Source organism: Cardiocondyla obscurior, linkage group LG08 (genome assembly GCF_019399895.1).
Source record: "Cardiocondyla obscurior isolate alpha-2009 linkage group LG08, Cobs3.1, whole genome shotgun sequence".
NCBI classification, from domain to species: Eukaryota; Metazoa; Arthropoda; class Insecta; order Hymenoptera; family Formicidae; genus Cardiocondyla; species Cardiocondyla obscurior.
Genome location: NC_091871.1, coordinates 4306303 through 4332025, shown reverse-complemented (window position 1 = coordinate 4332025; position 25723 = coordinate 4306303). Strand labels below are relative to the sequence as shown.

At 42.9% G+C, this 25723-nt stretch overlaps 2 protein-coding genes and 1 long non-coding RNA gene across 10 annotated transcripts; 1 reads left to right on the top strand and 2 right to left on the bottom strand.

Moving 5' to 3' along the window:
* Nucleotides 1-12: 12 nt before the first annotated feature.
* On the bottom strand, nucleotides 13-10698 carry Ltl (larval translucida). Of its 3 annotated transcripts, none has more exons than XM_070660833.1 (11): nucleotides 10522-10698; nucleotides 10189-10455; nucleotides 9690-10095; nucleotides 8629-9092; nucleotides 6696-6864; nucleotides 6160-6293; nucleotides 5492-5753; nucleotides 4647-4913; nucleotides 4292-4537; nucleotides 3997-4198; nucleotides 13-2572 (listed from the first exon to the last, which is right to left on the bottom strand). In XM_070660833.1, the coding sequence occupies exons 4-11, from the start codon at nucleotides 9051-9053 to the stop codon at nucleotides 2337-2339; spliced, it is 1941 nt and encodes a 646-aa protein (XP_070516934.1). In that variant the 5' UTR covers nucleotides 9054-9092; nucleotides 9690-10095; nucleotides 10189-10455; nucleotides 10522-10698; the 3' UTR covers nucleotides 13-2336. The 3 variants fall into 3 exon arrangements, with proteins under 3 accessions (XP_070516934.1, XP_070516933.1, XP_070516935.1); XM_070660832.1 differs by having other exon boundaries at nucleotides 10189-10441; XM_070660834.1 differs by lacking the exons at nucleotides 9690-10095; nucleotides 10189-10455; nucleotides 10522-10698 and adding an exon at nucleotides 9165-9660.
* A 22-nt stretch (nucleotides 10699-10720) lies between these two features.
* On the bottom strand, nucleotides 10721-14489 carry LOC139105020 (uncharacterized). Of its 3 annotated transcripts, none has more exons than XR_011546117.1 (9): nucleotides 14366-14489; nucleotides 14187-14296; nucleotides 13526-13826; nucleotides 12824-13136; nucleotides 12303-12722; nucleotides 12046-12142; nucleotides 11271-11504; nucleotides 11016-11137; nucleotides 10736-10849 (listed from the first exon to the last, which is right to left on the bottom strand). It is a non-coding gene; the product is annotated as an uncharacterized lncRNA (long non-coding RNA). The 3 variants fall into 3 exon arrangements; XR_011546118.1 differs by having other exon boundaries at nucleotides 14194-14296; XR_011546119.1 differs by lacking the exon at nucleotides 11016-11137 and having other exon boundaries at nucleotides 10721-10849.
* Nucleotides 14490-14625: 136 nt separating this feature from the next.
* LOC139105005 (large proline-rich protein BAG6) lies at nucleotides 14626-21728 on the top strand. 4 transcript variants are annotated; one of them, XM_070660827.1, is made up of 20 exons: nucleotides 14704-14974; nucleotides 15566-15686; nucleotides 15801-15968; nucleotides 16078-16318; nucleotides 16394-16503; nucleotides 16604-16871; nucleotides 16949-17072; nucleotides 17143-17343; nucleotides 17454-17664; nucleotides 17756-17878; nucleotides 17958-18171; nucleotides 18321-18592; nucleotides 18664-18816; nucleotides 18892-18970; nucleotides 19044-19167; nucleotides 19246-19552; nucleotides 19625-19758; nucleotides 19841-20050; nucleotides 20120-20245; nucleotides 20377-21728. In XM_070660827.1, the coding sequence occupies exons 1-20, from the start codon at nucleotides 14912-14914 to the stop codon at nucleotides 20791-20793; spliced, it is 3666 nt and encodes a 1221-aa protein (XP_070516928.1). In that variant the 5' UTR covers nucleotides 14704-14911; the 3' UTR covers nucleotides 20794-21728. The 4 variants fall into 4 exon arrangements, with proteins under 4 accessions (XP_070516929.1, XP_070516926.1, XP_070516928.1 ...); XM_070660826.1 differs by having other exon boundaries at nucleotides 14708-14974; nucleotides 15801-16007; XM_070660828.1 differs by lacking the exon at nucleotides 17756-17878 and having other exon boundaries at nucleotides 14626-14974; nucleotides 15801-16007.
* The last annotated feature ends 3995 nt before the right edge of the window (nucleotides 21729-25723 follow it).

The window sequence follows — 25723 nt, the reverse complement described above, 5'->3', positions numbered from 1 at the left end:
AAGAATAACATGTACTTGGTGAGTCTCTCATTAGGAGAGCGGTCTTTATTAATAAAAGTTAAAATAGCTAAAATAAATTGTTATATGTATAAGATATGTAACATACCACATGTTACTGTCTAAACGTCGGCACGGTTTTATTATGTGAGCGTATCGCCATTACAACGGAATTCCTTGAACTTTTGCCGTAAGAAAATTGTAAGAGAGCAAATTGCAAATCACAGTGCGGATAGACAATAACTTAGTTGCTAAAATTACATAAACAGGTTTCTGCTTTGTCTTTTCATAAGTATATATATATATACACTTATACATATGTATAGACATATATATATATATAAATGATATCTACGTACATATTAACGTTGCATCGCGTTCTTGCAGCACTATGAGAATTTTACTTATAAGTAAAATCAGTACATTTGGAATTTACGTTAATGTATCACGCATCTACAAATTCGATTTTCGGTGGTATTTCATATACTTGTTAGATAAGCGTTATATTCATTAGTTTTAATACTTAATCATTTATTTCAAGAGTCTCATGATGTCTCTCCGCGATGCAAAGTCACTTTATATATGTATATACAAGCATGCAGGCTTGAGAACCGACGTTGAATATTACATCGATTTATTAAATATTAAATTCGTTGTAACATTCAACATGAATTTTCAAGCCTGTATAATTGTGTACATATTGAATTATTAAAAGAACCTACTTATTACTTATTATAAGGTTACTTTTATATTAAAATAAAGATAAATAATTTTGATTCGGAGTTCTAACTAAAATTAAGCTAGCAGTCGTGCTATTGGCTGCCTTCTGCAATGTATATGCAAAAAATATATTTTTATATATGGGTGTGTGTGTATGTATGTGTGTGTGTTGAAAGAATCAAGGGAGATCACGAATTTTTTCGAAAACGGACATTTACTTACGCTGTATTTATCGTAATATTATTTACGCGCGCATGGAATAACCGAACACCGTACGCGAATGACAAACGGCTTGATCCCATTATATATGCTTGGAGGCATGCTGATAACAATTCGTCCCTATTGGCACGAATTAACGAAGGAGTCAATTGATCGCCCACTGCCAATCTGTCTGTGCCAACGGCATAAAGTTAACAGATTTTATTTGCTCCATTGACCTGTTGGAAATTCATTTGCATATACATGACCATCTAGAGACTTGATTGAAGACCAAAGTCTTCCGCGAATTATCAATATTGTAGAATGTAGTTTGCTGTTTTCCTTTATTTGTATCGCCGCGATATGCGAGAAAGCGTTGATTAACATATTTCCGCCGTAATCTCGGGACACTTGGATGTTCTATTTTGCACTTCCCAAAACATAACAATATTCAACAACTTTTATTATTTCAATAGCTTTTGTTATATAATATTGCTTGCTCTGTCGCATTAAATACGTCATTAAATCTATGCAAAATTGCAGTTTAAGTTTCTGGAAAAAAAAATTAATTGATAAGTGTAAGAATGAATCACTAATTCATGCAATATCGAGCTTTACTGATACGTTGTCAATTACTAAGTTGCATTTAAAATCGACTTGGTAAAAAGAGAAATCTGAGACGGCTTACTTCTAAACAAGATTTTTTGCTGATGAAAACTATTTACAATGCAAGGGTGTGTAAAGACCACGTCTGTTACTGAACAAAAACGCGAATAATTTTTATTTGATACGATATCGCATTCACTCGTTTACGAACGTTGCACACCGATTCTGGATTTTAATTTTTCTTGAATTAATTCAAGACTTCAATATCGGACGAATAAAGTTTTCGTGCAGCCTAAATATCCATCAGGATATTTTTGAACAGGTGAGATTCTTCTAAGTATACGTATCGAGATTGTACCATCCGTCCATCTTTCTCTGTTTCTCGGAACTTGTTACAACTAAAGAAGGTGCTTTTCTTGGCAGCATAAAATCACCGGTCATAAATCGCTTCTCTTATGCGCGGACAGACGCACAAACACACCGCCCCTTTAAAATCGCTGGGAACGAATTTTTTCGACAGCGTTCAGAAATATATCGTCGATCTCGTTACATTACGCACAATGCATATACATGCGATGCGCACTACTAATGGGTATTCACAGAGATGGCCCGTTCCTGAAGATTATTCCACACATACTTTGGTGGTCTATCTCGAGCTTTTTCTGCCGTTTCGTCCAAACCGAAGACGACGAATTCTCGCGCGAATTTTTTAAGTCTTCCTCTCTTCCTGTGTTCGTCAGATTTTCACCCTCATTGTGGTGCTCGCGCAATTTTTCTGGTTGGGCCAGCACGTATCACGGCGCATGCCAAGGCCCTTACTCGAGGGTTGCAGCGAAAGACACGTTACCTCCTGCCGCGGCCGCTGCAGCAGCCAGCAGAAGCGTCGGCGGTATCGGTGCCGGTGGCAGCTTCGACGTCATTTCGACCATCGCCGGGGACACAGACGTTGTCGTAGTTGGGCAATCGCTACCAATTCCATAAACCTTGGCGTGATTTACCTCAAGTGCGACGGTCAAGTCGGCCAGACCAGCGTCACACAGCACAGGATTATCTATGAACAAAGCATGTATGTTTAAATGCAAGGGCTTATTGTGTGATGAACTGCAGCAACAATAAAATATGATTAATGAGAGAAAAAGATATATGTATGTGAAGAACATCACAAATGATTTCGTTTCTGATATCTCGTGCTTTTGTAAAATTTATCGTATCTCAGCCCTAAATTCGAGTCATATTTTGATCGTAAATTATCACAAAAAAAAAAAAAAAAAAAAAAAAAAGTTATCGTAAAAAGACACATGATTAATAATGACGTGGAACCAGCAGCGATAACTAAGATTCATCTAGTTGCATTAATCGTTAATGACAGTGGTTCGCGATGCAAATCAGGCGAGTCCTCTCAAATTTCCCGTCGCGATTTTCATTACAAGTTCTACAACAGGTTTCCTGGTGCGAAACCGCAAATGAAGAAAATGTCAAGCTGGAAGCTGAAAACAGACGGAGATAACGGGATTGGGCACGATATTGTGGCTGCAAAGAGAAACGATATATTAACAATAACAAAAAACTCAATGGGCAGACGCCGGTATACAATAAATAATGAGATGGCGCCACAGCGAGGGTTATCGCAAGAAATGTAACCGTTGTAACAAATAACGTATGCCTCGGGAACCGAACGGAGCCAAGGCGATTATCAGCGAGTAATTTATTTTCCGTTCCCCTCTCTCCCTTTCTTAGCCGCTCTCTTCTTTGGTCCCTTCTCTCCCTCTTTCTCTCCAGCCTCGCCTTCTCTCGGTTTGTTTGTCCACGCTGGACCTTACAAGCGGTGTTTATTAATTATGCTGGCGCCACGCATCGTTCTGTCCTTTCCAATTAATATCTTGTAACGGTCTAATTGAAATTAATTTTTTTCCAATAATTACTAAATATTATCAAACTGTTCCAAATCTGTCGAAAGAGAAGAATATTAGCGGAGAAGTAGAGAAGCAATATCAATTGGGGCTTCACAGAATTGTAATGTATATCTATAGATATTGCAACATAGCGTGAAATCTATATTTTATCAAATGGAATATTCGCTTGCAACATGTCAGAATCCGTTGCGATACGAGCAGTCGTTGGAGCGAAGATTCTTCTATGGGAATCAGAGTCCCGTTTACGGTTGTCAACTCGATTACCGTTCGTCTGCGACGAATCTTTCTACTGACCGGATAATAGATAATATTGCGAGTATCGGTCCTTCCTCCTTTCATCTAAGCAATTATGTTATATCAAAATTAAATTCATCAATATTTGGTCTCGCAAATAAGATGATAAAAATTCTAATATTTGCCGCTATTATGTAATGTTATTATAAGCTATCTATATTGCGCGCGTGAATGGATTTACGTGCATATATGGTGGCGTTAAATATGATACTAAAAGGCTACAAAGAGGGATGCCTTGAAAGAGAGAATGCATCTAATATAAACTCACCTTGAAGGTATATACGTAGCACGTCGGGGACTCCGTGAATTGTGCATCGTGTATTGGCCACCAGCTCTGGCATAAGAGTACGTATTTGATTCATGCTGACATCGGCCCAGCAAAGCACCGGGAAACCACGAAAATCTCGACCAGACAGCGTGACAAGGCGATTGTGCGACGCGTTCAGTTCTTCTAGAGATGGTAGCCACGTCTAAATCGTAATAATTTATAAAAATATAATAAATTAAATACCAAACAAGGAAGAAAAAAAAACGAAAAAATAAGCAGATCTTTATATATTTACCTCTGATGTATCCTCGAGGGTGGTAAGTTGATTATGGGAAATGTCAAGCACGCGAAGCCCATCGAGACCACGTAAGTCGCGCGGCCCGATCGTCGGGCCCAACGCATTATGACTGAGATTAAGCCTCTGTAACTCCTTCATGCCCAGAAACAGAGAGCCGTCCAAGCTCCGCAGTTCGTTATGCTGAAGACTTAAGTCCTGAATAGTGCTGCCCGCGATCTCTTCGCCCTCCTCCTCTACTAAATTCTGCGAGCATCACGAATAGATTCCGACCGGACATCAGATCGGACAATGTAAACTGCTTGAACGATGACGTTCATTGGTATACAAAGTATCAGATGACGTAGATACCTACCTCGGAAGACGGCCTTCCTCGGTGGAGTCTGGCGATCCGATTGTTCGACAGATCAAGCAACTTAAGCTCGCGCAGACCGCGCAAAGACGCGAGAGAGAATTCGCGGAGCTCGTTGTGCGTCAAGTTCAGACATTTCAATGATCTAAGAGGATAAAGGGCGCTACTTCCGTTTCCATCGCCGTCCGCGCCGCCGAGAGATTTGAGGGAGTTGTGCCCGAGTTCGAGGTCCTCCAACATCTCGGCTTCTAAGAAATCGTCCGTGTTCAGCTGAAAAAGTACAATTCAAAGCAATTATTTAATTTTTATCTGTAATATAATATGTACTACGTGCGTGTGAATCGCGTGATCTAATAAACGCGCATTCGAGCCGACGCGGCGGTTCATACAATTTAAACAAGAAAGTCGCGAGATACGTCCGTCTTATTTCGTTCGAGTGCTGGCTCGAGATCCTTCCGCCAGGCGGAAGGCGGCAATAATTACGTTATGTTGCGGTAATTGGTTCAATGTATAGCGCGCTTTTGCCTCCCCCGACTCCCTCGTCGCGTCGTGCGCGTTAAAGCGTAACATTCGAGAGCACGTGCGCTTCGAATGTGCTTGCCTGACGATGCTCCGCAAATTCGCAGTTCCGCAGGTTTATTCCGTCTATCTTAACTTCCTTGTAATTTTTCTATCCATCGAAAATTCACTGATAACATTTTTTTTCGGTTTTATTTAATATACTTCCGATCTAAAGCTATTTTTTTTTTATCTCCTAGGAACAATATTTAAAAAATTAATTTTTAATGTTTACCCATAGTTATTAAGAGAGACACTTTAATCACCCTGTATATATTATTATACTATACCTCTTGTAATTCATTGTATGAGAGCTCCAAGAACTTTAGGCGTCTGGCTTTCTGCAAAGTGCCATCAAGATTTCGGATCTTGTTCTGCTGAAGGAAGAGGGTTTCCAAACGATGAAGGTATCGAAACTCAGCCGGCAGATGCGTCAGCTTATTATCCACGGCGTAAAGCATCTTGAGATTGTGACCGGACGACGGCAGCTCACCGTCGAGTGACGTGAGCTCATTAGAATTAATGAGCAACCACTCGAGTTGATTCAAATCTCTGTAAAGCAAACAAGTAGGGCACGTGGCTAAATCTCGGTGGTTGAATCGCGGTGGCTGCATTCTACTCTACGTGGCATCGAACGAACACGTGAAATCGCAGTTTCGAAGTACAATTTTAAAGGTCGATGCCGATCAATAGTTCACCCACGGAGTTTTCTTTAGTCAGCGATTCGGCATACATCTCAATAAGTCAATTAGATAAGAGACGTAGTGTCTAAACGATAAGTAAACAGGATGAGCAAGACGCTGCGTAGCTTTTGAGTATGAAACGCGAGTTTCAAAGATAATTAATAGAATATATTTCTAGTATTATTGTCGTTGTAATTTATAATATTAAAATTTTGATTGTTTAGACTAAAATTCGCTGAAATTTATTCGCGAAGAAAAGAGTAAATCAAAGGCACCTTAAAGTATGATTTAGGCTTTTCAGACGATTCCTGCCGACATGCAAATGTTTCACTAGAGACGGCAGCGAACCCGGGGTCATCTCGGAGATCGCGTTTCCTGCCATGGCCAAGTGCTGAAGTGTCGGATTGTACTGAAACAAAAAATGAGAACATTAAATCGCGAACGTGGCGTAATAAATTTGATATTTTTTTCTCTCCTTTCCGTTGACTGTTCAATTTTATGATTTTTCTTTTTTTAAATAGCCTCTTTCAAATTTAAGTGTTATAGATCTCATAGATTTTTATTTCGATCTTTTTGATAGCAGTATTGTTTTAAAAATTCCACGAGATACAAAAGCAGCATTTTCCTGGCAATTAAAAAAAAAAATAATTTTATAGCACGTAGAAATATAGACTGAATATGAATATCTTTATATTAGCACATCTTTTTATTCTACTTTTTTCTCTCTCTCTCTCTCTCTCTCTCTCTCTCTCTCTCTCTCTCTTTCGCAGTACGTGCGAACTTTAAAGTAATTCGATCCCGAGTCATTTACCTTGAAGTCATCCAAATCGATGCGGCTTATCCGGTTTCTGCTGAGGTCCAAAGTTCGTAACAGCGATAGATGCGACAAGATGTGCCTTGGTATCGACGGCACCTCATTGTCCGCGAGGCTCAAATACTGCGTACGACCCAGACCGGCGAAAACATCGCCGTCCACGACCCTGTAAATCACGACATCACGCTCGTTCACGGTCCTTGACTTCAGGAAAATGATAGACGACACACGGTAATCACGCGAGTGGAGTTTCCGCGCTTGCGATGCTTATTATTTTTCTAAAGATTTCTGTGTGTGCGTGCGTCTTTTTTAATGCCATCGAAAAGAGCAATAGTATTTCACATTTTACTCTCTTACAACGCTGTTTATCATTTATGTAGTAATACATGACCGGAGCAACGAGCCGAGCCAATGAGGACCCTGTAAAAGTGGCGACGCGCCAGACGTTATCGTTTTGATTATACACTTAGCGTTGGCTCATTGCGACTCGTTATTTAATTATTCCACGATGGTAAACACATAGCAGCTTCGCACGATAACTCGCGCGAAGAGGTCAGGCACGATTAAGATTTCATTCTTACACACCCCGTCCCGCTGTCTCGGGAGAATACTTAACGTTCTTAAAGAGTCATATCCTCAAGGACCGCCGCGCTTTTTCTCATTATCAATCGCATGCACGGAGCAAGATAATCAAGGAAGCTAATCAGTCGTCCTTTATATTTCATTATTATATTATTTGCAAAAAAATCAACGATTACCGTAGATATTATATAAAAAAGACAAATAATAAATAGAACGAGACTCAAACGTACGGACTGGAAAACTCGTAGTCATCTCGACCGGAGAGACTATTGCACCGAATTCGCCGTAACATCGAGACATATTGAGACGATTCATCGCCTTTCTTCACCAATCTTCGTGATAAAACCATTATGTAACGATATCCGTCACGATATCCTGCTTCCGCTATGCACTGGTCGTTACGTCACGGCTGTTTTATTATCGTTTTATCTAATAATACCGTGCAGAATCCCATAGAAAAATTCGTGACAAATGCGATTCTGAAATCTGCAATGATTATGAATGAGGATTACAAAGAATCTGAAATTGATTTGGCTTGATAATTAGCTATAAATGCGATGATTCGTCGTTTACGATAGTTTTCTCGATGTATACCTTGGCGAAAGTTCAAACGCGTATACAAACGGCGCCGCAAACGCTTCGCAAATACTCGTTGTGGGAATTAAGATCGCTTCTTTGTTATACATATATAAATGCCTCCATTCAATGTCCGCAATAGCAGACGATGACCTTTTGCAAAGATACTGGCCGGCCGTATCGACGTGTGTGGCACACTTCAAACAGAGAGACTATGCGACGAAGTACACGAGCACGGGTGACAGACATGCATCACGGCTTCGGCGTTTCGTTGTTCAATTTGCCATCAGCATTTTTCAGCCCCGGTCTGCCCGACTTCTCGGCCGTCTTGTAAGATTTTCATAGAAATCTCGCTGACAATCCGTTCTTCTCGCCGAGCCCTTCTCAACTTCTACTTGACATTGAATTAATCGAGCAACTTAATCTTTTTAACGGATTCTAAAAAAAATAATTGACGTATAATGAAGGAATGTTGACAAGAGAAAAGTTGCTTAGCTAGTGTTTATCACATTTGAGGAATAGATGATCTCCGAAACCGTCGTTATCTCAATCGTATAAGCGGCGGATTGTAGTAACCGTGACTGATAAATCATGTCATTATCGCGTTCCCATGATTCTTTACGACTTCGCCGAAGACTTCGGCACTTCGGCACTAATCTTACCATTCAAGATCATCGTTTACGCATGCATCGGCACATTAGCGATTTTTCGATGGCAACGGAGTTCATCGACGGATTATTCCGTTATCAAAGTCTGTATATCGCACACTTACCCAAGATGATCGTGATTCAGCTCGAGCCGAGTGATAGACATACGCAGCTCCTTAAAATCGTGGCGTGATATGTCTCGCAAATTCGAATGAGCGATTCGCAAGGTGATCTGCTGCTCGGGGGTAAATTTGCCGCTTAATGCCTCGGCCAATTGATCAAACGACTTCATCTTCTCGCATAGCACCTCGATTCGCTCCCCTATGTGGTGGCCGCTACCACTACTTCCGCCACCGCCGCCAGCATTGTTGTTCGTGTTGGCGACTCCACCGGTGGACGCAGCCACCGTCGCTGTCACTGCCGCTTGGTTAATAACGGGACTAGGAAACTCCTCCTGTCGGCAGGTGCACGGGCTGATCTCGCGGCGTACCGCGCAATGGAGACTCGTGCTGGCCGCCAGGCCTAGCAGTGTATAGAGAATGCCAGACATGCTGTCACTTAACGCGGGAGCGGAAACACTGACTGTAAACTGTGAGATGATTATTAGAATAATAAAATAATGATATTCCGCGACAAGCGGCTGGCGAAACGGTAAAGTCACCTTCTGTGCGACCACTTCCAAGAATGTCTTTTAATGCACTATGTACACGAATGCTATAGGTCTCACGACAGTAAACGTCTGCTTAACTCTATAACCGTTTCTTATTAAAGAAAGTATCAACGTTAACACATTTCATAGCGGGTACAACAAATTTGCCCTAGTACGATATTATTAAATTCGCCCTAGTACGGTGTTACTTTTAAGCACTGCTATATCGCTGATCACTAATCAACACTGGCAGGCGAAGTTGATACAGTTGCAATAGCGACTGACAGCCACGTGTTATCTGTACTGTCGTTGAGCCACACCATCCTACGGAATATAACTTTACCGCGCTTATCTCTCTCTTTCTTTCTTTCGCTCTATCTTTTATTTCGTAGTCGCGAGTACGCACGAGAAGGAAGTTTATCGTCGTCGTCAACGGGCCTTCCTCTTGGCGCCACGGACGCGGCGACGGCATTAAGTCGCGCCGCACCGCGCGAGACTTACTTATAGTCGCAACCGAGTCGTCGCGTCGGTACCCACCGTGGCGCCGCACGCCTCCTTCGGCGAGGGACTCCCTCCGGGCTCTTCTTCACTCTTCTTACGACCCCCTCCGTTGTACGTTACGCGCGTACACCGACGGGCTCATCTTCTTTTTCTACCGGTCGCGCGCTCACTCACGAACGGTCCAGCCCGACCCGGCTCGGCTGCAACAGCTGCTCTCCCCCTGCGCGTTACCACCACACCCCAATACTATGCATATTCTCGTTCCTCTCCTTCCTCGTCTCGTTGTTGTTCACCTCGTGCACCTCCTCTCCGTTCTGCTGCCGTTCCCCATAACACGTTCCTTACTCCCTCGCCGTGGCTACCGCGCTTACTCGAATCCGGTAGGCGATGTTTTCATCGCTTTTTACACTTATCCAATTATTTCCGGAAGTTTTGATTGCACCTAAGGAGAGAGATATCACATTACTATTTGAGGATTCTAATTTAGAAAAAACGAAGAATTAAAGATAACCGCTCCGGCGTAAGATTCATCAACCTTTCTTTCGTCGTTTGTCGCATCGCATACACGCCGCAACCGTTGTTTGCACCGATAAACAGGCAGATTGCTCAACTTGTGACCTTTGCTTAACTGCTTCGTACGGTGCACGACATTAAAGAAAATATACACCAGATAATTCTTTCGCGCTGTCTTCTCCGCTCGCCCTATATCGTATTTTCTTCCTCTTTTCATCGTAAACCATTTCATGGCGATCGGTTATTCCTTTCTCTTCTGTCCCTTTGCTTATCTCCTAAAAATACAAGTCTAAAAATCGATTATATATTATACAGATAATCGTCGACTACTGTAGATTTATTAAATTTAACTTACACATTGGATAGTTATCAAAACTTTAAAAGATAAGCAAAGCTGTAATTTTATTTCTTTGTCGTTTTGTTTCTGAAAACTAGATTCGTAAATTATTGTTATTTTTTTTTTTTTTTTATTTGATAAGGAAACAACTGTTGTCGTCATCGTTGGATTCGTTCGGTTTAAGCTCAGCTGATTCATTATCAACGATTATTAAGTTTGGATCAACCTAATGTCCCGTCCGGATACATTTCAATGAATGCTTGGTGATTTATAATGTTGGGCATCTCAGGTAGCCTGGTAGTTTTTGTCGCGACACCTTTCCTTTTTTATCCTTTTTCGGTACCATCTGAAACAGATACATAGTCCCATGTAAGCTTAGGTATAACTCGATCTTACCTTATCGCAAGTGTTGAAATTATTTTGAGCTTTAAGTAGCCGGAATTATAACGGAAGCCACTCCGAAGCTTTTTATCAGAACGTAAACAGGATCGCAAGAAACGGGGCCCTCTCACCCTTACAAGACTTTGGCGAGATAAATCCCAGCCACACGTTCGTTAATCATCGTAAGGAGAGCGATCCCGCGTGGAGTACGCGTGTCCGTGTCGAGATCGTAAGTGTTCTATCAAGGGTTCCTCTGTTCATCATAAAATAATATCGATTACTTAATGAGCTCGCCGATGCGGCGGCGGCGCTTCACGGGTCGCTTGTCATCCGAGTAAACGCCTCTATCTATATAACGTAGCTGTTTACGCGCGTGATTTACGTACCCATTTATGTGCTGTAACTTGCCAGAGGTATGTCGTGCAAATTCTCAAGTATGGCGCCACCGCGACTCGCCTTACATGCTCTTTAAGCTATTCCACATTAGCACCCACAGCATCTATCTGTAGACTGGCGCCTACAATTCGTCTAATCTTTCCCGGCATAAAGGTCATCAAACTGCAGACAATGCAGCGAAGAACACTGCTTCAGTTTTTTTACTTCTCATTTTCTGCTGAAAGCTGAAAAAGAGAAATAAATGGCGGTAATCCCCATACCAAGAAATACAATTTTATTTAGTTTTTCGTCAAGGCAAAGGTGCGAAGAAACGAGAGGCGAGAGACTTTCTCTTTATTCCGCTGTTGTTATTATTCGCTGCAGACAGAGAGTAATACGGGAGCAAGGAAGGAAGTCACAACATGCGAGAGAGGAGGCTAAGAGGCAAAACAAAGCAGTAAGACGAGGCAGAGCAAGACAGAGCAGGGCACGAGGCATAAGGTACGAGGTATGAGGCGGAGGAACCTAACTCCATGCGTCGTTTAACGAATGCGAGAATGCGGCCTGGCGCCAACGCACACACGGCCGCCGCCGCGCCAGCCGCCCTCAGTCGCCGCGTCACGCGCTCTCGCTTCTTTCGCCAGCTCTCTTTCTCTTTCTGTTTAACAGCCTTACTGAAGTTCAAAATACTAAACTGATCTTTTAATTTACATGTATGCCTCACTTTTGAAATATAGATAAGCAATGTAAAATATATTAATTACTTTAAAATAAAAAAATGCTAACTTTTCGTATCTTGGAACGATTGCCGGGTTTTCCACTGTAGCTCTTTGAGAATGTTTCGATGTCATTTTTTAAGATTATTCTAGGATACATCACGACGCTATAACACAGAGAAAAGCTTGATATATAACGTAGCATAAACATAAAATTCTTGCAGGCAATTTATTCGGTTTTGCCAATTTTTAATGACACATATTTTAAAATGACTGGACGTCGTGTACTTAAATAATTGCTGCAAAATAAAATAAATCTTAATATACCTTACTCTCTCTTCTTTTTCTCGCGGCTATCGGCGTCCGTATAAGTACATCGTTTCTCGCCGGCGCTCTGCCTGCATCTGTATACCGCATAGCTTCGAGGTATGCAGGCGAACTCCTCCTTTTCTTATCGAGAAAAAGAAACGGTGGAGGAAAGAAGCAGGAGGAGAGCAAAGAGTGGAAGCAGAGCGAGGAAGGTAGCGGTGTGGGCATCCCGCACAAGTATACACGATAGGCGTTTTACATGCTGCATTGAGATATTGAGAGATAATCGCTTGGCGTGGGCGACAAGGACCCTAAGTGTGAAAATCGGTCGGTCCACTGAATTTATCATGTCTAATGTTAATGAGTAAACTCATTGTCTTCTGCACGACAAATTAATCCTCTTTTGTAACAGTCTTTCATTAAACTTTGGTTTGCTTCCTGAAAAAAATAAAAATATCGAGTTCATTTTAAATGCGAGGGCGATATTTTACATGTAATATTTCTTTTCTCTGTTACATCTTTGCTACACTTTCTCGTACCTCGTTTTAACTTGCATTTCGCAACTTATAAGTATATACTCCTTTTGCAAAACCGGGAAGCATATTATAAACTTGCCAATTTTGCTTTTTTCTTTTACTAAAGAAAGAGCAATACCATTAATTTTCTTGAAAGTTGTGGTGGAGTCCGAATTATATCCTGTAAAAGAAATATTTGTCTCCGCTTTTTCACGCTTCTGGCATGTGGCTCCCTTTTCTTCCTTTTCTCTTTCTCTCTCCATCTATCCTTTCCCGGATTCGTTCAGTTTACATGGCGCCGCGCCGCATGGTTGACCGCGAAAGGGGTAAAAACAAGCTGTATGAGAGAAGATTAAGTTAAACACGTTACTAACGACTGACGACTGACGATCTAAATCTAGATCAGGCGTCGTAAAGCTGCAAGTTTAGCGAGTTTTCTCTGCTTCTAAATTGAATCACGACAGAGTTTGTTTTATTCAAACATACATTCTTTAAAATGTTTCATTATATTTGTCAAAATAATTGAAACCTCGCCTGGCAATTCATAATCAACCGCAGAAACAATAAGAAAGACAAAAAAAAAACGTTTTGCACCTGAACTTATCTTTTCAGTTTTGTACTAATTTATCTATCTATATTTCTAATATTTATCTGCATATCTATACTAATATATATGTGTACCAATTATGTAAATGATTAGATGATAATTATTTGAAAATACCATACATCTCTCGTCAAAATATTCCAAGACCGTGTTGAGAGCCTCTGATGCATGTGTTTACGATAGGGATTTAAAATCAGCGCCCACATCCTGTTACCACGGCCAAACTTTTCACTTCCATTGCCCATCCTTAGTTCTTCTTTTCTGTGCTGGACCCTTGCAGGGTCGCCGCGTTCTTGCCGCAGCAGGGACCAGAGGGAGATGCGGCTGGGCGTCGCGGGTCGACGCATTAGAGCATCTGTCGTCGCGTCGGATCCACAATTCCATGGGGAAGTCTCGCGGGATGTAGGACGTGTACCCTGCTTCCTGCACATGATAATATCAAAATACCATTAACATTCCTCAAATATCCTAGCCAGAGCAAAATGCTGTCTGGCTGTAGATTCGAGCTAAACGTTTCCAGAAATCGGCGTGGACCTTACCGGATCCTCGTTGCCCTTTCATCAACTTTAGATCTTTATTCTCAGATTATTACGTGCCCCCCGAAGGGGACGTCATGCGGTGTCTTTCCCTTCAGCTTTATAGCGTATACTACCCTCAACTACGAATCCACGAGATGCAATCGCTACCCTTGAGATGAGTAATAAACTGTCGTAACAAAACCGTTTTGTTTCTCGTACAAAAATAAAGAAAATTAAGTTGTGCAAATTATTTTTTTACTCTCACCACTCACGTAATTCCGGTTGTTTCGACGTACATATTCCTACATCTCCAATGCCCCTAAAGTATCGCGAGCCAAAATCCTTTTCGGATGTCCAAGATGTACGTAGCTTTGCCTACAAAGTACGTTAGTTGAGAGAGACAATTGAATCTCGTCTGATTGAATAGGCCGAATGATGACTTACCGCCGAATCTCAAACTTGCGTATCGTCGTCCCATCTGTCTGCGCCTCCATCAACTTCGTCGTGGTAACTTCACGCGGCAACTTCACCCTCTCAGGAAGTTCGACGACTCTGGGATCTAGGGATTATCGTTCTCATATGGTTGCTAGCGCTCCTCGGCTTCCTCGCGATAAAGCGCATTCTGGGTAATGTCCGTTCCGTCCCCTCGCCTCCCGTCCTTGCGTCATCCTCGTACGCCTTCGTGCATCGTGCGACATTGTGACGACGTTATGAGACCCGCGCGATAAGGACCGTGAGCGTGAGAACGTGACGGGTGAAACGAGCGTGCGCGCAGTGAACGGGGAGTCCGTGGATTTGTCTCGACGTTCACTTCCGTTCGTGTCGTACGACGCCACCTCGTCTCTTAATTTCTCGTTTTTGGCTTCGCGGGCGACATCGTGACGTCTCGCAGCCTTAGCCCGGGTCTCTTGAGCATCACTGCTGTTAATTGTGCGTCCGAGCGACGTCTCGAGGCCCTCATCATAGCCGGAGCCCCACGCACCTATTAAGATGATCGATTTAACAGTCAAGACCTTGGATTCGCAAAATCACGTTTTTTCCCTGGAAAACGACGTAAGTTGCTCTCCCTCTCTCCCCCACCTTCCTCTTTCCTCATCTTGCTTCAGTCTATCGTCACGTGTCAGTCGGCATGAGTTTCTGGATGTCTTTAGTAAACATCTGGGGACTGCAATAAGATATAGACAGTGTTGTGCTCGACAACATTGTATATGACCTCCTCCTTTTTTATGTGAACTCTCTTATTTTTTTAATTATACGGGGTGTCTCATACCTTATGACCCACCCGTTAAAGATAGATAGATCTCATTGAGATAAATAAAACAGTCCATTTTATGAAATTCTTGCTCGTTTTCGAGAACAAAATTAAAATGTGTAGCGTAGAGCGACGAGGAAACTACGAGCGAGTGAGCGCGACAGGCGAATGGTTACGAATGGCGCCGTCGTTTGTCGCGCTTACTCGCTCGCAGTTTCCTTGTCGCTCTACGCTACACATTTAAATTTTTTTCTCGAAAACGAGCAAGAATTTTATAAAATGGTACGGGATTTTTTTATTTGTCTCAATGAGATCTATCTATCTTTAACGAGTGGGTTGTAAGGTATGAGACACCCTGTATAATGTATCTGCATATTTTCTCTCCCTTAAAGCAAATCACAGTACGTGGCTTTAAAGAGCACATAGCAGAATCTGTCGCAGTACCAGCTGATTCACAGAGGTTGATTTATTGCGGACGAGTGCTCCAAGACGAAAAGAAATTAAATGATTATGGTACATGTATATTGCATATATATACATATATATATACGTTATTTATTTGCAAATAACTTGCAGCAGGCTGCAAGATAAGCTATAGGCATTCACTGACACAATTTGATTTTGCAGATGTCAATGGGAAAGTTATACACCTGGTACAACGCGCGCCACCTCAGCCTGGACAGCATGGAAACGACGGTGGGCAAACACAGGGGCAGGCGCAAAGCAGACAAGGCTCGCAAAGACCACATTACCGGGTTACTCGCACCCAGATGCATGGAAACGCTATGTATTTAGGTGCTATGTCTGTACCAGCTGAAATTGTGGAAGGCCACGGTATAACATAAAAAATTTTCTTTTCTCCATTTTTATTCGTTAACACGTCATTTTTTGATCATTTTCTCAGGTATTCCACAATTGAGCAACAGTTTATCTGGTAGTCGGTTGAATCACGCAGGTCGAATGCTTGATCGTGTCAATGAATTAATTGATCGACTGGATAATCCTAATGCTCCTTTGCATCCGCCCGCTGAACCCAACCAGTCGATAGGACACCAGCAGCAACACCAACATCAACACCAACATCATCATCATCATCATCATCATCAACAACAGCAATCTCAAGAATCAGAAATTGAGCAAAACGAGTAAATGGAATAATTATTTTAATTAAATAAGTTATTATTTTCTTGCACTGTAATAATGCTTTTATAATTTTTCAGAACCAACGATGTTTCTAGAGATGATGGTGTTAGACTTGCCGAGGCCGCTGCTGCTGCTATCACAGCCGCGTTGTCAGCTGCTGGAGCGCGAGCAGTTACGTTGTTCAGAGGTTGGTACATTTACAAATCTGATTTTGATTACTCACGAAATGAGCTTAATACATTTTTATATTGTAAAACGTGACGTTTTAAATTCTCTGTTATATTTAGGAAGTAGCTATAATGGTGGGAATAGGGGAACTTCAACTGATGGAAATGATCAGCAGAGTGATGTGCAGCCATCACAATCGCAGTCACAATCACAATCGCAGTCGCAGTCGCAAACTCAGTCGCAGTCGCAAACGCAGTCGCAATCACAGTCGCAGTCGCAATCACAGTCGCAGTCTCAATCACAGTCACAATCACAATCGCAAACGACTACAGACTCAGGGACTGCATCAAGCAATGCTAATCAAAGTAGACGAACTCAACAGCAAGAGTATGTATAAATTTATATATTTAACAATTTGATTAACAGATTTAGGTATAGCTATTAACTTTTTTTTTTTTTTTTAGTCTTCCGCGACCTCCTCAAATGGCAGAATTATTGCAAAGACTTTGCAACACTCAAGAACGATTGAGACCGTACTTGGATCGTTATATCATGCTTACACTTCTTGATCCTTCGCTACCACCCGGGGTAAGTCGATGAACAATCTCATTGATTGTTAAAGCACAGTTTTGTTTTATTAAAAGCAATCATTGTTTAGCCTGGACCGAATACTGCAGAAGAAAGTCAGAGAATCGTGGACGGAGTCAGTGAAATTCTACACCTTATATCGCACAGTTGTCATGCGCTAAGCGACATTATTATCGACATGAGTCAACCGCCGCCTAGAAACTTGCGATGTCGACCAATAATAGTACAACATTCAGCTATTCTACAGCCTGGTATACCAATCCAAGTGGAGGTGAGCATGTCGACCAAAAATATACAAGGTGTTTGTTTGCTATCGAACACCTTGTATACGACGAAAATAATTGATATTATCTACATATTTTCTTTTTAATTTCTTTACAGGCTCACATCAGTTTAAATGGCCGTAGTGCTAATAATAACAATAGTAATGACGAGACGGCAGAGTCTGGTAATCAAACGCATTCGAGTAACACGGAATCGGCAACTTCATCGCGCGTTGCTACAGAAGAGAGTAGTCAAGAGCGAGAATCCGACACTACTGCACAATCGCAGGCAGAACAGTCTCAACAAGATCAAGGCCAATCACCTTTTGGTACGTTTTATTTCATCGCCATACGATTCTGTGAAATGCTAGAGAAATTCTTTTAATTCGTATGAGAATTTTTATTTATTCACTTTTTTAGATACAGTATTCAACTTGCCGAACAATGTTGAAGTGCTGATGGAAGTTAGCTCCGAAAGTAATATAGATACTGGCTCAAGCAATGAACAGAACACGTCAGGCAATGAAAATAATAATAATGCTCGTAAGTCAACGTTGTTGTAAATTATGACGCGTGGTAAGAAAAGTAACATTTATCTTATTCGACGTTTTCCATGTTGCAGGTAGAACAAATGTATTTCCATTTGGTACGCCACCGCCGCCTTATTTCATGCGAAATTTTATGCAAGCCGTAGCCGGACACATGGTGCACGGAGGTATTACTACCACGACTATAAGCACGAGAAATCCTCCCGTTACTACTATGAGTGCGCAACAGGGTATCTCTTCAACAATGGATAGTGGAAGCACGAATGCTGGTCAAAGCACTCAAGCACGGTATAACATTATTTATAATATCGACAATATTTCCGTAACACGACGCAATTACTTCATAATTTATGTAATTTTTTTTTGTATTTATAGTAACCTTAGATTTATTATTTTTAATATGACGATATTTAATCAAATAATTTTGAAATATATAGAAGCAATTCTGGTACTCATCCTACCACCTCTACACAAACTCGGAGTACATCACGGCCGCACGTGTTCCACCACCACGTTCATCCGATCGATCTCGGCATGAATATCGGGCTGGGTCACGATTTCGACTTGTACCTTCCATGCAATTCACATCACGTTTACCGTTCTCCAAATACCACTTTCAACTCTGCAACCGGTGTGACGACTTCCTCGCAAACAACACGTACGACCTCAACAGCCACAACAGATGCTCAGAATCAAACGAATCAAACTGGTAGATAATACGAAAATATAATAATTTTTTTTTTTAAGTACGCGTTTCTATAACTTGAAAAAATGTTTTAGCAACAACCTCAACAACGACCACTAGTGCTACTTCTACAAATGCAACATCGGCGTCAAGTGCAGAAGCAGCTAATAATTCCTTCGCGACTTTTTTGCGACAGATGCTGAATCAGTCGGCGGGCGGTCAAGCGGGATCCAACATCAATATTAATAGTAACAATAATTACGATTTAATAATAACGGTACATTTAAATAATTACTTTGATATTTATATTAATCGTATTACAGCTCCAAACTTGATGGAAAGTATAGGAAATATAATGCAAGTGCTTGGCAATAATATACATGTTGGATTTTTGAGCGATAAGTATGTTGAATTACGATAAAAAAAAAATTATTATAAATATATAGTACTAAATTGTAATTCTTTTGGTGATCAGTTCAATGGGAAATGCTCCCACCTTGGCTGATCTGTTCGAGGGCGGGGGGCTATCTTTGGATCTTTTAACGTCGCACGAATCTGGTAGAGAGGAGAATTTCCTCGTCGATCTTTTCGTATTGCTGGTAATTTTATTATTACACTTATTGCATTTCCGAATATGCTTATCATTTACAATACTAAGAGAAATTTATATCAAACAGGCGCAAAGTATGAGTCTGGACGGATTAATTAGAGTACGTCTCGGTCAATGGGGACCTATTGCTCGTCTTCGAAGACCGTTACAAGAATTCCTACAGGACACGTTCACGAACGCCTCATCACCGGAAGTTCTTCAAGAACAAGCAACCGAACGTTTACTTTCTCAACTACGACCACACATTCAAAATCTTCTGGCGTCCGAAGAAGACACTACTAGCAGAGGTGGATCTCGCGTCGACATTTGCGCGACTATCGAATCATTGGTCGCTCGTCACACAAGAGACATACTTAGAATCTTATTTGACAGTGGTTAGTATTCTGTTTTTGCGTTTTGCATACATTTTAAAATCAGTAAGTAAAATTCACGCGTTAAATTTTTAGGAATCGACGATGCAAGATTCGGACAGGATGTATTAAATATCCTAATTAATATGTGCAGCCAAAGTTGTACAGTATTTCGATATTCGCTACGCGGCGGCCAAGCAGGATTGGAGGCGATTGCGACGCGTTTTATGGTTAGTCTCTACTCTTTTTAAATATTGTACAAGAATGTAAATAGAATCTACATACATTCTACTAACGTTGCTTTATTTTTAGCGTGATTTGATGGACGGTGGTAATCCCGCTCTTCTTCAGTGGGTACTAAACGGATTTATCACACATCTTCGTACTTACTTTTTATGCGTACCACAACCACCGGATTCGGAAATCATACCCCTTTTAGTGTATAGGGAAGCGTCGTCTCAATCATCATCCGTATCTTCGGCTTCAGCTCGCCAGTCGACACAAACACAACCTGAAGATGAGGTAATAAACTCGTATTATTTTTTTACCGTTGTAATAATACAATAATATAATAATATTCTAAATGTATAGCCGATGGAAACTGAAAATTTGGAGCAGCAACAACAGACACAGCAACAACCAGCACGCGAAAGCTCAATACCAGAGGATCGAGAAGAAATCCCGGAAACATTCCCTGGCCATGAAGCTTTACCATCGGTATGTTAAAAAAATTTTTTTTAATTAATCCAAATATATTTTACAGTTTTATTTTATTTTTTGGTGTAGAGACAATTAATAATTATATTAAATAATTTAAATTAATAAGTTAAATTTTTTTTTTTTTCTAGGATTGGGTGCCAATTATTGCGCGCGATGGTGTGAGACAACGTAGACAGATGCAGAGTGTAACACCAAACAGTGGCGTAACGTTTAGTGACGCATATTTAGGCGGTCTACCAAGCAAACGTCGCAAGCTGATTGAACAGCAAAAACCACGATTACTAGTCAGCCCTACGCCAAATCACTCGACAATAACGGCGTCTATGGAACGACTGGTCAGAGAAGGAGTCGGTCGTGCCGGCGTCGAAGAAGTTGAAGGTGCCGCCGTGGCCGTCGCAGCGGACCCGGCTGTGCGACGCGCATTCGGTCAAGCGATCAGGGACTGCTTAAATCCGTGTCGATACGGTACGCCGGACTTTCCGGATCCGTTGCGTTTCCCGAATGCGACCAAATACTTCGCGGATCAAGATCGCCCCCCAAAATAATAGCCAACAATATAATATCGTATAAACTTGCGCTACCAGATAAAAGAGATAGGTAAAATCGAAAAGAAATATTCTAAAATAGAAGACGACGATTGTCTTAAGAAAATTGATGCGCAAGAAACAAACAATTACGTTAAAAGAAAAGAAATATATATACAGTTTTCTATCTCCCTGTTTCACTGGAGAAAGAGAATACATTTTTAATTGTCGCTGATGGCACGGTGCAGATGTATCTATATATTATCCATATGCTCATATCAATATCTGCTTTGATAGAATCACACTTTGATATAGAATTATTCTTCGGATTAAATTTATAATTAATATTTAGAGTCCCTTAAATCAAATTTTACATTAAATGTCAATTTTGAGAACAATTGACATCGGTTTTACGGAAAACTGATATAATGTCCGTTAAAGAAAAACGTATACCTGTACATACATGAATGTAAAAATTGTTAATTACGCACGCATTTATTTATATCTTTTGCACCTGCTAATTCCGGATTGTCTTTTTCGCTTACGTAAAGTTTTTTCTTTTTTTTTCTCTTTCAATTTTTTATTCTCGCTAAGTTAATCGTAAAAAAATTCTGATTGTTCGAACGTTGGAAGAATAAATTAAATTTAAATTTGATATGTCCTATGATCACTTATTATAATAATTATATTTTGTTGAAATTGGTGGCGTTGTAAGTTTTGAGCGAAGTTTTGTCATGTATGTGTTTCATGCAAGTAACTCTTTACAAGATTCAATTTTGCGAAGACATTCTCGACGAGGCGTCATTTTAAGGCGCGTATTCCACACACGAGTCACACACAAACACCCGTACACATAAAACTTACACATGATTATGATAACGTATTGTATGTTTAATCGTTCTAATAACCAAACAGCTGTACAAGAAAAGAAAACCAATAAAGTTGTGTATCCCTTTTCCCTTTGTTTTGCCGCGTCGATCTGCACCTCCAACTCTTAGATCGTCGACTGGCGAGTAATCTCGCTTGAATAATTAATTCGTAAGACCACCGAGGGATCGTTAGAGTTCGCGTGGTGATAGCAAGATGAAAGTGAATGCCGCTTAATGCCTAGGATTAACGTGAAACACCCTTTCGGTAGCTAAACAGCACGATGCGAATAATTACCGCGCTAATTAGATAACAGAGATATCGAATTATTTATGAAAATTATAGAATCATTAGGGACGAGAGTGAGCTGTTATTTCATTGCTACTTTATTTGCTTTGCCTTTTTCTCTAATTTTCCGTTAGTTCATCGGATAATCGAAGCCGCTGGCGAAAATGCGTCGACGTGTAACCGTGCGGTATACCGGCACGTAACATCTGCAGTACGTGAAGAGCGTCAGTAATTACACGCGTGACTGATTATTACGCTTGCCAAGAAATTAGATCGCTTTACGCACGGTCCAGCTCCGTCGGGCTCGATATCGCCGATTAAATTTTCATAATCGCGCGAGGCGTGGAGAGGATCATTATCGAGATCGTAATTGCAGCCGGTGGCGAATTAGAAAGACGGGCAAACAGCCTCCGCGGATCTCAGACTCGTTCCCGTCGTCGTCGCTTCATCCCGGTATTATCCGAATTTCGTTTTTGAGTAAGCGCGTGAGGAGAGGGGGAGGCTATTCGTAAATCCGATTTCGCGTATTTCTGACTAACGAGAACAAATTTCAGTTACGACTCACGATAATCCTATTTGCGCAATCTGCAAAAATGTGGATTACAAAAAAAAATATTTCCGATCGATAATCGGGATGTTTACAGACATCGGCAATGAAAACAACGTAATTTAATTTCCTCGACCAGCGGCGGCGGCGGCGGCGACGACTCGTTATCGTCGCGGCCGCTCGAGATTCTTAGATCGATGAGATCGGATTTCGAGCGGTTTCATCAGCCGTGCACGTGCGTCGGGGCAAAGCGGTTCTCTAATCGCTGGCGGCATTGCATCGCGGGGTGAAGCGGCCTGAAATCGAGGCTTCATTCGCGACGACACGGGGTTCTGTTCTACTTCGCTTCTTCTGCCACGTAGGCCCGATTCCTCCGCGAATTACGAATTACAACGTAATGCCGTTGTAGCATTTTTTTTTTCTACGAAAGAGGGGGAGGAGACGATCGTTACACGCTTGGTCGAACGTTCCTGCGGGTTTCATCGGCGGTTCGAGCATCGGCGCAACGTCGTCGAACTACAATTTCGAGAAGCGATCCTGAAAGAAGAGGCGTCGGGCATTAATTGGTCGCGGATGAGGGACACATAGCGAAATATGTTGCTTGCTTGTTCGATGAAGGTGCGCGCGCTGTAAGGCGACGAAAACGACGTTCTCGTCGCGGCTCCTTTTCCGCGCTTGGATCAGAGCAGAAGAGACCAACGGGAATATAGCCCCCCTTTTCGCCTCCCCTTTCTCCCCGTCGTCATTCGCCGGCAGAGTATATCCTCGACCGCGTATACCGCGCTTACACCACGTACCGCGCGTACACCACGTCCACACGTACGTACACGCGCGTACACGCCGCGAGGGGAAGAGCGCGTAGAAAGGCATAATAAAGGCAGGTAGAGAGTATACGTATGTCCGCGCGGACTCAACGATCGACTGTCGTCCGCGGAACGCGGGAATGCACACGATTGGCCGCTGGTGCACCGTTCTTTACACCGGATTGGTCTTTTTAGCTCGCCGACGACGCCTCTTTATTCGCGCTGGGGGCGTCGCCATGCATTTTTATGCGCCCAGGTTGGCCACGAGGGGCAAAGCGCGATTCTTATAGGCGCATCTCGAGTCACTGCGGTCGAGCAGTCCGCGCGGACTCGGAGTTGTTGCTGTTGCCGGTGCTGCCACCTTCGTTGCTGCTATGAGGCCGAGGTTAAGACGCCTTGGCAATCAAGTAGAACCTCGGGCAAGCAGGGCCGGTTACGGCGCGCGGCGTCGCGCCGGGACACGCGGGGTGAAGGAGGAGAGCGCGGGGATGGAGAGGAGAAGAGAAGAGAAGCGCGCGAGAAAGAGAAGTAAAGTACACCGGGAGAAAACGTACACGAGGGCGGCCATATTTAGAAAAGGAAATCAGCGAAGAGCATTTCGCGCCGCGTACCGCCGTAGCTACTCCACCTCCTCTTTCTCTTTCTCTCGCGACCCTCCATTCCGCAACTACGACGACGACGACGACCACCTTATCGTTTCGCTCTCGTTCCTCGGCATCGGTTCGATCTCCACACCGGGGGCTCTTTCCGCAGCCCGTCGCTCCGATGGATTTGACAGATGAAAAGTAACAGGCCGCGTCTCCTTCTCTCCTTCGCGTACCGATACTTGTTCGCCGAGGCGAATATTAACGGGGGCGGACGCGGGAAGAGAACGCAGGAGTGTGGAAGGCGCGAAATAAGTCACGTATTTTTTTTTTTTTTTTCTTCTTTTCACGTGTAACGGCGTTCCGGCGCTAATAACGAATAGTCTCTCCTCTCTCTTTCCTTCTATTTCACCCCTTCGATCACCCTCTTTCCTCCTCGTCTCGCACGAAATGCGCGAAAATGCTTGCGGAACCTTTTTTTCGCGGCCGTGCGCGCGCGATGGTGTACCGCGCGCGTAATCACGCGCGGAGAGACGGCTCCGAAGTTTTTCCCGTGGGCTTTTTTGCAGTCACCGAGGCCACCCCGTCGTCGAGTCGACGAGGGCGTGGGCGAAGGGAAGAGAGCTCGAGAGTTTTTTCCGCGTCGCACCTACGCGGTACGTAACGTGATTTCTCCCTCGCGCGGTCTCCCCGTTCGCGCTCCCTTTTTGTTTTTTTTTTGTTTTTTTGTTTTTTTTTTTTTCCTCCTCGAGATGTGCCGTCCAGGGCGTCGCGACTCCCTCGTTTTTTCTCGGAATCCGAAGGTTTCGGAGCACGTTTGACTTGGTCGGGAGCTGTCCGAAAAACTCGTAGTTCGCAGAACTATGGCGGGATTCTCGGTATGCAGAGAACGGCAGATTCAAGCGTGACGAGAGGCTCGATCGATCGACGCGAGGCTCGTTCGCGCGGATCCCAAAGGAAAAGAGCGATTCCGGGAACGACGTGCAGTCGTCGGAGACCGCGGCCAAACCGGATGTCGCAGTCGAACCGCCGTCTCGTAGCTTCGCTTTCGCACGCACACACATACGGCCCGGTTTACAGCCCAATTGGTAGCGGTCGCGACCACTTGGAATAACGTCAATTAACACGTTTCTCGACGAGTCAAGCGTTCGTCGCGTTTGGGCGAACAGGCGATGCGTATCCGGTTTGCCGACGAGTCTTGCGACTCAAAAAAAAAAAAAAAAAAAAAAAAAAGAAAGTACAGAAAGAAGGATGTTCACGGAATCGGAACCGAAATCGAGCGCTCTATAGTATTTTCATTACGATCGCCTTGTAAGACACACTTGACTTTAGTCCGAGTTGCCATCGGACGACCGAGTCGAAGGGAAGATTAGCCTCGTCTTTAATTCATGTAACATCATGCCTTCTCTTTTTACGAAAGCTCGCGGAGCAGAATGACCGATAAAATAAAAGAAACAAAAAGACGTCGATAAGCTCGGCAACCGGGGCTCTCTCGCCGGGTGTTTACAAAAATAATCCCGCGGAGTAGAAGGATCGGGCCCTTGTATCGGGAAACGGCGCCGTCGCGGTCGAGAGAGGGTTACAGAAAATATTATATTTCGTGTAGCGCGCGCGAGCGCGCGATAACGCCACCGATAAAGCCCGGCGAGTTTTTCCCTCCCTCCTCGCGCCTCCACCTTTCCCTCGTTCCCCTCGAGGGCGACCCGAGACGCGTTCCCGGGAACGAACGGGACGGCCGGGCATTATCGCGCCACTTAGCTGCGCCGCGCGTACACGCGGTTATCTCCCAAGTCGAGTAACATTCTTGGTCCGTTCGTCCGTTCGAGCGGAATGTCGATAAGGCGCGAGATAACGCGGCCGGC

What these genes read in the sequence shown, in the direction of transcription:
- LOC139105005 (XM_070660825.1), top strand. Translation starts at nt 14,912, where the DNA reads ATGATCGATTTAACAGTCAAGACCTTGGATTCGCAAAATCACGTTTTT. An exon ending in GGTCAAAGCACTCAAGCACG is followed by an intron (nt 18,172 to 18,320) that starts GTATAACATTAT and finishes TGAAATATATAG; the next exon opens with AAGCAATTCTGGTACTCATC. An exon ending in CGATTGCGACGCGTTTTATG is followed by an intron (nt 19,759 to 19,840) that starts GTTAGTCTCTAC and finishes CTTTATTTTTAG; the next exon opens with CGTGATTTGATGGACGGTGG.
- Ltl (XM_070660833.1), bottom strand. Translation starts at nt 9,053, where the DNA reads ATGTCTGGCATTCTCTATACACTGCTAGGCCTGGCGGCCAGCACGAGT. An exon ending in CTGAATCACGATCATCTTGG is followed by an intron (nt 6,865 to 8,628) that starts GTAAGTGTGCGA and finishes CGTGATTTACAG; the next exon opens with GGTCGTGGACGGCGATGTTT. An exon ending in GAGGAAGGCCGTCTTCCGAG is followed by an intron (nt 4,538 to 4,646) that starts GTAGGTATCTAC and finishes TGATGCTCGCAG; the next exon opens with AATTTAGTAGAGGAGGAGGG.